Source organism: Melanostigma gelatinosum, assembly GCF_949748355.1.
Source record: "Melanostigma gelatinosum genome assembly, chromosome: 12".
Classification (NCBI taxonomy): domain Eukaryota; kingdom Metazoa; phylum Chordata; class Actinopteri; order Perciformes; family Zoarcidae; genus Melanostigma; species Melanostigma gelatinosum.
In genome coordinates, this window is record NC_136645.1 from 2,399,369 (window position 1) to 2,412,143 (window position 12,775).

General features: G+C 45.1%; 1 protein-coding gene across 7 annotated transcripts in view; it reads right to left on the bottom strand.

Moving 5' to 3' along the window:
* The window catches only part of ehbp1 (EH domain binding protein 1), a 130,932-nt gene that overhangs the window by 84,898 nt on the left and 33,259 nt on the right, over nucleotides 1-12,775 (bottom strand). For 6 of the 7 annotated variants that reach the window (XM_079280450.1, XM_079280447.1, XM_079280448.1 and 3 more), the window contains exons 6-10: nucleotides 11,503-11,684; nucleotides 9,883-10,022; nucleotides 6,156-6,293; nucleotides 4,674-4,941; nucleotides 2,525-2,759 (exon numbers count right to left, since the gene is read on the bottom strand). In XM_079280450.1, the coding sequence (XP_079136576.1) occupies nucleotides 2,525-2,759; nucleotides 4,674-4,941; nucleotides 6,156-6,293; nucleotides 9,883-10,022; nucleotides 11,503-11,684 (963 nt within the window). The remainder of the gene's footprint in view (nucleotides 1-2,524; nucleotides 2,760-4,673; nucleotides 4,942-6,155; nucleotides 6,294-9,882; nucleotides 10,023-11,502; nucleotides 11,685-12,775) is intronic. The other variant, XM_079280449.1, reaches the window with a different exon arrangement.

The following is a 12,775-nucleotide window of genomic DNA, read 5'->3' on the forward strand; positions in this document are numbered from 1 at the left end:
AACTCCCACGTGAATTCATACAAGACAAGGACAAGAGAGTTCAGTTTTACTGACACTATATAGTATAATACATAGGTATTATAGTGGCTCACATCATAATTCCTCCATGATCCACAGTCACATCCTCCTCCTCTGAACCTCGCCTCTTATCTTGAGAGAAAACCATGCAGCCTTCAAGCTGCAGATATTTTCCCTGCTATTCCCATCAGTCCACGAGCACAAGAACATTATTCCAGCACTTACACTCTTTAACTATTTGTTTTTGTGGAACTCCGGCGATCAAGCAGTCAAAGCTCATGTTAGCATTTGCTCTGAATGAATGTAAATGGGATTCAGGAAATGCTAATCTGTTCTTGGTTTAGCAGAGACTTCTCAGATTCAACAGAACACATACGAGACGTTTCAAACCCTTTAGGGCAGGTTGTAAATGTATAACGGCTTTCAATATATCAATTCATATATTCACATTCAGAGATTACACATAGTTGTCTGCACGTGTGTGTGTTTTTATCTCGGCCCGACATTGCAATTGGCCACATGAATAGTCGGGTCGAAATAAATATAAATGTAGAATATATAAACACCTTGAAACCTCTAATAAGAGAGAGGTGAGCTGTGTTTTGGGGGAAGGTTATAACTCGCTGAACTGAGCCTTAGGCGCGCTAGAAAAACTATAAGAACAGATACAAACATGCATGTGAACACAAGCTCTCACACACACACACACACACACACACTCTGCACACGTTTGTAGTGCGGTGACGTGTTGCTTTCGTCTTGGCCTCTCATAGTGGGAATGTCTCCACTTAATCCTCTCTGACTTCATACATTCAAAGGTCATCTCTCAGCCTACACATGGCTGAGGCGTGTGTGTGTGTGTGTGTGTCATAGTGCGTATAAGAAAGAGAAACCTATTCACACTTGCTGTATATGTCAACAAACCCTGTAGGCCTCTCCTTGTTTACTGTGAACATCGGTTCTTCTTCTACTATTCCCTGGCTCCCCCCCCCCACACTGTTCTCCTTTCCCCCCACCCTTCACTATCTCCCACCTATTCTCCTTCACTGCACCCCCCTTCCTCTTCAACCCTCACCCACAATTCATTCTTTGCATCTCTCCCTCCCTCCACCTCCGAGCTCCAGAGGCAGGGGCATCTCTTGGCGAAGTGTGGCCACCACAGGCCACTGGCTCTGGGTAATTAAAGTGGTTTAGGCCCCCTCACCCACGGTCACAGGCAACTGCAGCTGGGTGATAAAGGCGCTGTGCCATAATTACATGGACGGCCAGCGTCACCGCCCAGCTACACTAAAACAGTCAGCTAGCCAGATGCATGGGGAGGAAGAACCTGTGTGTGTGTGTGTGTGTGTGTGTGTTTATAAGTAACTGTATAGTGTGTGTGTGTGTGGGGTTATGTGCACAGGGGGTCAACACCCCCTTGTGATCGCTCTGCTGTAGTTAAGCTCCCTGTTTAAGCCCCACATAGGCTCATTGAGCCTCTACACACACACACATTTTTAACCCCCCCCCCCAGCCAATCATTCCCCACCAGTGGTCTGACTCCTGCCGTGAGTGTGTGTGACCATCAGCCATTTAATTAGACCCAGCCATCATTTACCTAATTTAAATAAATAAATAAATAAACATATGAAAACACCCCAATATACAAATACCTATATGCAAATGAGGAGCTGTGGAGTTTCGTGAGCATACAGAATGGGGCAGGAGATGGGATTGTGCAGGCAGAAAAAAGCTAATGTAAGGGCCACTGGATGTGGACGCACACACACACACACACACACACACACACACACACACACACACACACACACACACACACACACACACACACGCACAAGTCACACACTTATAATCACTTATTTCTTTCACTTGTTTCCTTAAACCAATTTTCTGATCCACATTTCTGATGTAAATCATAATAAAGTTCATGAATAGGTTATTGTACGACTGATTGTGTTCATTCACCATTTGTTTTAATGGGAGGTTGTTTTCAATACTTGCTCTGGGAAAACACGTTACATTCCTCCAACATCCCAACTCACAATGCATCGAGCAACAGACGTATCATTCATGATATTTCACAAAAAGTGAATCCTCATTTTTCGTCTTTTCAAAATGAACTTCCGTCTTGACAGGAAAAGAACTTGGTTATGTTTCGGAGGAAATCGTGGTTTGGGCTGAAATATCTACAGAAGTGGCTTTAAGTCCGAAACTTACACGACGAATAAATGAACGCTGGCTTCTGGTTTCACACGGGACATAAACAGCTTCTGGGTAAACTACCGGTGTTTTTAGACCCATCAGTTTAATTTAGTTTGTTGGTAATATAAGAATCACCGTGCATTACTTTTCATGGCTATAGCTACAAACAGTGTGTGAAAACACACTGCTGAAACTGCTAGCCTGTATTTTATTTAAACATTAATCACATTTGTTGTTTTGTTGCCTGTGTGCCTGTTGTTGGGATGAATTCAAGTTTAATCCGGTTCAAGTGAAGCCTGTTTACCTTCGGGGACGAGGAGGCCAGCTCTCTCCCCATCAGCGCTGCGACCGGGCCGGGCCCGACTGGCTGAAGTCTCTCCCTGTCTAGGCCAGAGCCGGGTTTGGGAGCAGGAGGACTGGGGCCGAGGCCGGGGTTGGAACTCGGGGGCGGGGGGGCCCTCCTCTTCTGGCCGCCGCCCAAATCCGGGGAGGGGCCGCCAGCAGGGCTCGATGTCCTTGGCTCGTAGAACGGGTTGGATCTGAGGAAGCAGGCGAAAAAAGCCGCCATGTTACTTTTTAATTGAAGTTCTAGTGATGTGCACAGATGGAGGCGTGTGAATTCAGTAAGATTTATGTGACCTGTTGCCTCAAAGACCAACAGTGTTTGTAAACAAGTCACCAAAACTGTGTGCAAAAAATAAACACGGCTGATTCGTGCAAAACAAAACAGCACGTTTTTACATGAGCTATAGATAGTAATGCGATGAAGGGACATTATATATAAGACGAGAGCACAGCAGACACTTTAGAGATGGGCGAACTTAAAAACATGTGGCAGTAATTAGCGGCACCATTGGGACCCCATTGTTTGGTTAAACATGAGGAAATTGCAACATGGAAACGAGAGTTTGGCTCAATACAATGAAGAGCACACACAGAGTGGGAAGGTAATAGAAGATGCAGGTGCACCGAGGTCAGCTCTGCGTGACCTCATATCCTTACTGCCCAAGGTGGACCACTGACAGACAGACGGAGCGCGCACACACACACACACACACACACACACACACACACACACACCAGAGTGTTATCAATATACAGGCATGCTTGTGGCACTGAAAGCAGGGGCACGGCCTTGAGACATTCACTCAACATGCAACAAGCAATCCTCAACAAACAAGAGAATTGGATGGAGAGGGTGGGTGGGTGGGTGGGGGGTTTGACGAGCTGATTGACGAGGTATCTGTCTGAAAGAGAAGGTTAGAGCCACTCAGTGTCTATTTAACCGCAGAGCGATACGGAGAGGGAAGAAAAGAAAAGCAGAGCAGGCCTTTAGAGCAGCTTTAACAGACCAGCGCTGGCTAAAAGACATGTGAAAGGGCTCCAGTCAAAACAGCTCGCTGCCCTCTTGAACTCTCTATTCTGCGGAGGGACTGCTCCCGGTGTAAGAGACGGAGCAAAAGAAACATGCCAGTCAATAACCCGTCTCGTCTTTAGACAGCCGAGAGGACCGAAGCGCTGCGGCCGTCCGCGTGACGGCTTCGCTCAACAGCCAAAAACCTACCTAGCTAATATTTTAGCTTTTATAATCCAGGCGGTTCTTCAGAGTGAAGCCGATGCTGAAGTGTCTTAAAGCGGCATTCTCTCTACTGACCACCAGGGGGCGACTCCTCTGATTGTATAGAAGTCTATGAGAAAATGACTATTGCTCTCTTGATTTATTACCTCAGTAAACATTGTAAACATGAGTTTATGGTCTCAATCTCTAGTTTCACTGTTTTAAAACGCATTAGCGTGGACGTAGAGAGTTTTCACAATAACATTTAATGAGTGACTGAGGAGGGAACAGATGTTAACAGCATGGCTTTTTATTATTTCTCAAAGCTCATCGTCACTGCCTGCTCTGCTATCACTGATCGATCGATTAATTGATTCTGGTTTACGGAGAGGAGATGCATATTGTAGATGTAAGAGGAGGGAGGCGAAATAAAAAATTAGCAGTCTGGGGGAGGAAGTTAAGGAGGGAAAGTATGGGGGAGGGAGGGAAGGAGGGAGACAAGGTTAAAGAATGCCGAGAAACAACAGGGCCCTTGTTCCCGTTGAAAGAGCCGCTTCGTCACTCCGTCCTAAGGGGGGGGGGGACCCATTTATAAGGAGGGTTTCTTGCACGACTTGGCCTGCCAACAGTTACCAAGCTGGGGAGTCTGGATCCTTCCAGACGGCTTCTGGTGGGAAACTCAACAGACAGAAGCTCTAGCTAACACAGGCCTCTCTACTCTGACACACACACGGTTAAATGTACTGTATACATACAGAAAGAGGCTTCAGTGTGATTAATGCAAAAACGTGCACTGTGTACACTCTTTCCTTAACGCACCATGTCCTGTGTCGGCTGATTAAATAGACTAGAATAAGGTGAAGAAATGGGACACAATGAAGACATACGGTCTTACTCGTCAAGCTCCTCCTCCTCGTTGTGAGAGGTGTCGGCGTACAAGTACTTGCTCATGTCGACAGGCCGTACTCCTTTCCTCTGCCTGGGCTTGGGGGGTTCTGGGTCCGGCTGGAGGTCCGCGTCCCGGTCGGGCTCGTCGAAGGGGTTCCCCGCAGGGGGCGTCTCTGTCCCGGCTTCGTCCGGCTCGTCGAACGGATTCGAGGTGTCGTGGTCGAAGAAGGAATCGTCGTCGACCTGATGCCTCGACACCGGCTGGGCAGGGGGCTCTGAAAACAACATGTCATTTAAAAACAGTCACAATGACTCAATAGTACTTTCATCATTTAAGAGCTTTGGTGGCGAGTTGGGCAGCAGAGGTCCTGGTAACTAGCTGAGCTTTATGGACTCTCCTGCCTATTTGCCTTCTCACGACCGTATAAAGAAATAGCTGAGCAACAAATCAACCGTGGATTCCATCCGGATTGTTTTATCGTCAGGTATTTGCTTTCCATCAGATGTCTAACTCCATGTCTTTATCAATTCATGTTTGCTTATCCATACGATGAGTTCACGAGGAAGACAATTCAGATATTTGTTTATTAAAAATGATAGTTCCGTTAAGAGCCGTCCACACCAGGAACAATACCTGTAATGATAACTATAAAAAGTAAGAGTTTTAAGAATCGTTCTAACTGAAGTGGATGGCAGAGTTCACACCCCAAATATAAAGACGACAGTGAAAGATGAAGTTATGATCACCTTCAGAGAACGATAGAAACACGTCCATCAGAACACAAAGCTGTATTTGTTCCACACAGGAGGGGGGATAAGTATGGACGCTCACATCGTGATCGTTCTATTGTTCCATTGTTCTTGGTGTGGACGGCCCAGTACATTTGTCAGCCGGCCAAAAAGAACAACTTTGATTATTTTTGTATTTTTGAGAGCTCAGACCAACGGGAACCAACACAAGCCGACACACAGCTGCTACTGAATCAAAAAAAGACCCCAAAACAAAAGAAACCACTTCATTTATGTTGTTTCAATACTTATGTAATAAGATGTAGATGTCACACAAGAGATGTTGTTAGAATATATATATATATATATTAAAACATGATGCACGAGAAAGCAGAATCTTAGAGTCCCACATACAATAAGGTTCAGATCAAAGCGAACAAACATCAAAGTGGGAGCTTTGTGTGTGTGTGTGTGTGTGTGTGTGTGTGTGTGTGTGTGTGTGTGTGTGTGTGTGTGTGTGCATACCATTTAAAAAGAACAAATAATCCATAATACACCTGGCTACTCAGGTGGTCAGACATAAATATTGGTTTAGCTGTCTGACTGAAAGCATTGAGGCCTTCCTGCTATACATGACTACACACACACTCAAGGTATGTGCACCTCCAAACCTACAGACACGCCCCAAAACAAACACGACTTCAGATCTAAATCACCCAGCACAATGAAATCAGACTGGATCTCTTTTTGTTGAACGTACCGTCGTCGTCGGGATCACCAAACGGGTTGAGGTGGTTCGGATGGAGCTCGTCGTCGGGCTCGTCGAAGGGGTTCGAGCACATGGCGGGAGGTGTTTCCTGATCCTCGTCTTCCAGGAAGTTCAGTTTGTTGATGAGCTCTGTTGCCACAAAGTCAAACAAAAAGTCAAACACACGAACCACAGAGTGACAAAAACAACAGCTAGAGAAAATGAAATGAATACAAACATTCTCAAACTCAAAGATAACAATATCTGCACTTTGGAGTGAACCATTCAGTCTCGTTAAAGAAATCCCTCTCGCTGGTGGAGCGCTGCCTAAACTTCTCTGTGCTCCTCAGCCCCCACTTCAATGCATGTACAGCAAGGGGCATTCTGGGAAAAGCTGTGCGGTATGGAGGGTTACTGGGGGAGACGGTGGAGAGTTGCTATGGAGATCCCAGCTGGAGAAGGGCAGAGAAATGTCCAATTCATCTTCATCGTCCCTCGCATGCTGCCAGGGGGAGTGGGTCAAGTTTAAAAAAGAGGGAAATGTGTGTGAGGAGGCCAAGAAGAGCTGCTGAGCACGACAGAATGTGAGGATCTGAGGCAGTGCTGCGTGTCTCTTGGTCTATATGCAGGGTGGTGAGCTGATAACAGGTGCAGCACTTCCTCTCCGACAACATTCATGACCCATTTTAGGGGCCCCGTGGAAAGTGCACATCGGTGTGTATTTACATCTGTGTGACCGTTCACCGTCCAAGCGGAAGGAGTGGAGAACAGTTAGGCTGAGAATCCAAGGCACCACAGGACAAGTGGAGAAAACCTTTGTGTAAAACTAGAGATGCACCAATCAAAACCAGCCGGTTGTCCTCTGATCGGCCAATCGGTGTCATTTATCTGATTTTTTTGCCGGTCCGTGAAGGATAGTGGTGCAACGGATCCTAAAACTCACGTTTCAGATTGTGTCATGGATTTGAGTCACAGATCCCCAAACACACTTTTTTGCCGATACCATATTAGCAGATACATTTTTGTTTGTTTTGTTATAGCAGCTGGTCTACAAATGCTCCAGAACATTGTGTGACGTGAGGGGGATCCAAACGGATCAACAACGGCCCGTTACGCCTCTAGTGGAGGAACAACTTTAAAAACATTGAGAACAACTGTTTTATTACGAACATACTAATTAATTCAAATGTTCGATGTAAGACGGAAAGAACCGTCCATCCGTGCATCACAAGACGTCGCTAAAGTAACTGGGTTTGTCCAAGTTTACAGATTCCATCGTCATTGAATGGTGAACTCTGAACTCAGTGAGGAACGAGCCAGTGAAACCGTGCAGTAAGAAAACGTATACTTTTGTCCTTTCACAGCACACAGTCTGAGATCCCTGATTCAACGTTGGTGTTCCACTAACCCGACCGACCCCATCTAACTTCAAAGCGTCTCACACGCTCGAGGCCCAATGAAAATACCAGATACAATACACAGTTTCATTAAAAACAAAGGCACTTAATTCCATTTTGAAAACAAAAACAAATATTTTTTGTCTTCCTGAAAAGATGTTTTTTTGGTGTAAGAATAGTTTTAGTTGGATACCATTTACCTCGACTGGTTCACTACCAATTGCAGTAAACAACACGGTAAAAACAAGACAACGAATAGGAACCAAACAACTGATGTGTTCACAACACCTTGTACAGCACATCACCACATGAACCAATAAAGCACAACACCAGCACAATACCAATGTCGAGGAGGGTCGGGGGATGGGGCGTTTGAATAAAAGAGAGAGAGGGGGAGAGAGAGGGGGAGAAACAGAGAGAGAGCAGAGCTGGAAAAGGAAGGATTAAGAATATATGGAAATATGTTGAGAGAAATGAGGTAATGAATGGAAGTGTAGAGGAGACACAACGATGAGAGACGAGTCGGGATCACAGGATGAGAGAAAGGTGAAAAAAGACCTTGGGAGGACGCGGCAGGCTTAGCGGTTGCTTTGCGAGCTCGCTTTAGGAGACCATCATCATCATCATCATGTAAGCAGCTGAGGGCATTCAACTGGTTTACTATCTCTGTAAAGGACAGGGCCATACAGGAAGGGAGGAAGGAAGAACAGCAGTGAACAAGGCAAAAATAACACGTCCCATTGAGAAACGTCCACTCACAAACATCCACTCAGTGAGCGACAGTGAGCGCATGTATTTCAGAGTGTGGGTCACGATAGCAGTGTTTCTGCCGTTATCTATATCTCCAAATACAAAACGCTGATAAAATATGCTGCACATCAAACTGCATGCTGGGCTTCTCCGCGGTAGTCTGTGTTCAGAGCGTACACTGATTGCTGCTTTGCTTTCGTTTCTAGAAATCCGATCGATTTAGTTCACCAAATACAAAAACTGTAATTTGGTAAGAATCAGTCGCCGGATGTGTTGAAGTTCTTTGAGATACTCGGGTGCTCATGACTGGAATAAGGTTCCAAACAGCGTTAAACAGACCAGAAACCCAGAAACGTTAGAGGCAAAACTGAAACACTAGCTTTTAGAAAACAAACAAAAGACAGCTGTGTGGGCAGAGTTGTTAATTAACAGTGTCAATGGGAAGTGTGTACTTTTAACCAGCTAATGAGAAGCTGTCATTGGAAAGTCACTTTAAAAAGTATTGATTTTCTTGTACTTTTATATGCTATACTCCTCTATGACATCTAACCACAACAAGAACCACGATGGAAATAAGCACTGTGACTTTTGTTCGTGTAATCCTTGATGTTCTGTTGCTTGTGCAGAAACATCTTTCATTTTATATTGCATGTTCTAAATAAGCTTTTCTTACAGATGTTTCTAGCTGGTTATCTTGGAAGGTTTAACACATTTAACACCCACATATATATGTATATACACACACACACACACACACCGGTATACACAGAATCACAAACAACACACCCACAAAATATATATTCACGAAGATGTACAATACATCCTCTTTAGGTGTTTATGTGTTCTCTTTTCCTCATACTGTAAGTAAAAGAGAACATGTGTTTTGCAGGGTTAGCCTAGCGTTAGTGTTGCTGGCGTGGCTTGCTGGGTGGGTAGCATCCATGAGGGGAATGTGACAGGAGGGGTGGGGGGGGTTTGGCAGCTTGGCCATGCCTTTGATTCAGAGATGCACGCTAGTGAAGCATCGCTGTAGGCGCTCGATGCATATACATATAAATGAGACAAAGAGCAGGGAAGGGAGAAGAAAGCATGAAGCTTAACATGAAGAAAAGTTGGATTAAGCAAAGCAGGAAGCACCGAGTCCACTGAATGAATCCCCAACGTGTACGTATGGAAGTGAACCGCCAGTCGACTGGTCCACCAACAAGGGAAGGAAGCAAGGAGTAAAGGATGGGGGGGGGGAATTAAAGCTTAAGCAAAAGAAGCAGACAAAACACTGTAAATGAAACTCATGAATTTATAATCTTATGTATGCAACCATGCACACGTACAGGAGAAGAAAAACTAAAGAAATCAAGAAAGAAGCAAAGTCCCTGGTTCAAATGGAGATTTTAATCGGCCATGTTGCCAGTTTAGGAGGATGTCATTGACATTTTGAGCATTTTACGGCTCAAGATGATTTGCTCGTATGAGAAGACTTACCGTTGACGGAGGTTTGACCGACAGCACAGGAAAAGCATGAATGCTGCCCATCACTGTCATTGATCTGGGGCTCATACGGAACCATGCAAAGGAATAACTGAGCCGGTCACCTGTGATCTTGGCGGCCTTCTCCTCCTGGTTGACCCGGTTCTCCTCGTCCTCCTCGTTCTCCTCCTCGAAGTCGTCCAGGTTGCCGATGTCGGCCTGCTTCATGCTCATCAGGCTGGCCAGGCTCTGCATGTCCTCATCACTGGACCATGAGAATGAAACACAGACAGAAACTCATGTTTATAAAGAGAAACTCCATCAAAACAGATACATAGTGGGTTTAAAGAACACTTTAAGGTGATGGTAAAAGAAAAAAAGAGAGAAAACATGAAGCATAAATGGATGAATGAATACATGAATATGCATCAGCGTTGTATTTTCAATATGCCGGCTAGAACACACACACAATCCAACCCACTAACAAATACGAGATGACACATAACGATTGTTATAGCCCTCCATCCTTCTTCTCGTCAGACCTCCATCTCTACACCCGACTGTCGACACATTTAAAGCGGTAGCTTCTCCTCTCTCGCTCTTTCCCTCCCAACATCGCTGCACTCACAGACGCATCAACTTTCGACAGTATTCCTTGTGTTTTATGTCGTCCTGTGTACTCCATCAGTCCCTCCACAGCCAGCGGCTCCCTCATAATCAGTGTATTCTCCTCTCTGCTCTTTGTTTGGTGTTTCCCAGGCCCACAGGCTCATTTGAACTGGTGTGATTGAGTTTGTTTGTGTGTGGTCGACATCATTCCCCGAAGGGTTAACAAGGGTTACGCTCCATCGACCCGCCGCCCGCACCACAACAAAGGCCTCGTTGCTCAGCGTGTGTGTGTATGAGTCTGTAAATGAAAGTTGCTGCTATCAAATTAGAATAAATAACAAACGGTAAAAAACAGAGATTGAGAATGTGTCCTCGAATGAAAGTTGGTGATATCAAAGATGAATATGTGAGAATGAATGAGAAGCTGCAAACACTGTGTGTGTGTGTGTGCGTGTAAAGTCTTTGTGCAATCAAAGAGGCAGACGTGTGAATCGTGTGTACATACATTATGTCTGTGGATATTCTTATACATTTATGAGAGCAACACAAGAACCCAGACAGACGCATCTGTCTGGGTCGCATCTTTAAAACATAAAAAAAAAAGAAATGAAAGCGCTAAAAGGGTAAACGCGTCGTTAAAGGGTAAACACACCCTCGTCTTGGATTTTGGGCCGCGCCATCTTGGTGCAACCAGCAGCGACATGAGCTGGTGGAGCGAAGTACAAATCTATTACAAGTCTATTTCACTCTAAATGGACCATAATGTACTAAATGAACATCATGCTGTATTGAAGAAGACTTGAAACTAGAGGTTGAGACATAAACTCATGTTTACTGAGGTAATAAATCAAGAGAGAAGTAGAGTCACTATCTATAGACTTCTATACAACCAGAGGAGTCGCCCCCTGCTGGACAGTAGAGAGAATGCACGTTTTAAAAACACTAGGTTTCACTTTTTAGAACCGGAGGTTGCAGCCAAAAAAAGGCCACCTGGACGAGTGAACACCAGAGAAAAAGCAAAACAAAAATGTAACAAGAGCTTCAACTTTTCAAAGCAGTGTGTGAATCAGAATTTGAATATTTAAATCTAAACGATACCCCAGCTGTTCCGAGAACAGGCGTTAAGTGAGACTTACGTGGCCTTTCCCTCACGGAGGAAGATGCATGAGAGGGAGAACTGCAGCGTGGCCGACACCACCTTCTTGGACAGAGGCTTGAACTTGAGCTTGACGTCAGTCTGCGTGGGCATCGGACTGGCGTACTGCTTCATGTTGATACTGCTGGTGGCCAGAGCCTTCCTTCGTCCTGATGGAGACTCCTGGAGGAGAGAAACATGAAGCACATATTCAGGTGATTAGAGACAGACAGAATGTCGACTCTGCAGGGGATCAAACGGAAAAACAAAGAGAAAAGAAAAGGCAGCATTTTGAATTGAATGTGAGGATATTCTGCAAGAAAACAACTGTTTAAGGTTCAGTACAGACTTTCTTCATCACTGATGATCGGTGATTACAACATCCTGATCAATAATGGGGTGTTTGGTCACTGCTGGTTGGTAAATCCAGGACAAGCTCTAAATGTGTGTCCTCCTGCGTTCCTCATTCTGAGTTCAGTTGTATATTTCCACGCTGAAGACATTTCTGCTGCTCTTCTTTTCAGAGATGTGCTCCGGGCCAGAGGAGAGCAGTCAAATTGGAATTTGGGAAATACGCCACATAGACCAGGTGATAAGAGTTATGGAATCAGTGACAGAGTGTGTGTGTGTGTGTTCGCATGCAAGCCGATGGTTGATGTGTGAAAAACAAGAACTGCAGGAAAGCCTTGTCTAACTAAACAGTTGGTGATGGTCCAACCTTTTGTTTCTCTGTCTCCCTCTCTGTTTGTCTGCCTCTGTCTCTCTGTGTCTCTCTCCAACAAAAACGAATGATTTTGTCTGCTGTGAGTCCGGCTGTGGAAGCACCATGCTGTCCGTGAATAGCAGACTGGTTCACCTCCTTGCTGTGTTGTACCACTCACATGTCCGTGTCCCTCTTTTCTGTGTTTTTTGTGTGATGGGAAACTGCCACCAGTTAACTGATATGTGTTCATTTGCATGACGAGAGACTGAATCCACCCTAAGGATCAGATATTCAGCAGGAGGTGGTAACCCACATTTACTCTTTAAATCCATCGGATTTCCCTTTTTTGTCTCCTTTTCACTGCATGGATGTCTAAATTCAGCATATGCAACTGTACACACACTTGTGTTATTATACCTTCTTGTCTGAGCTGTGGATAGAGCCCCGAGGATTCATCCTCTCGTGCGCACAATGCCGAACAAAGCAGAGCAGCTCGCTCTCTTTCACACGACACCGGTTTGAGAGCACATATACACATACACTCCGGCGTGTTCGGGAGATAAAGAGATAC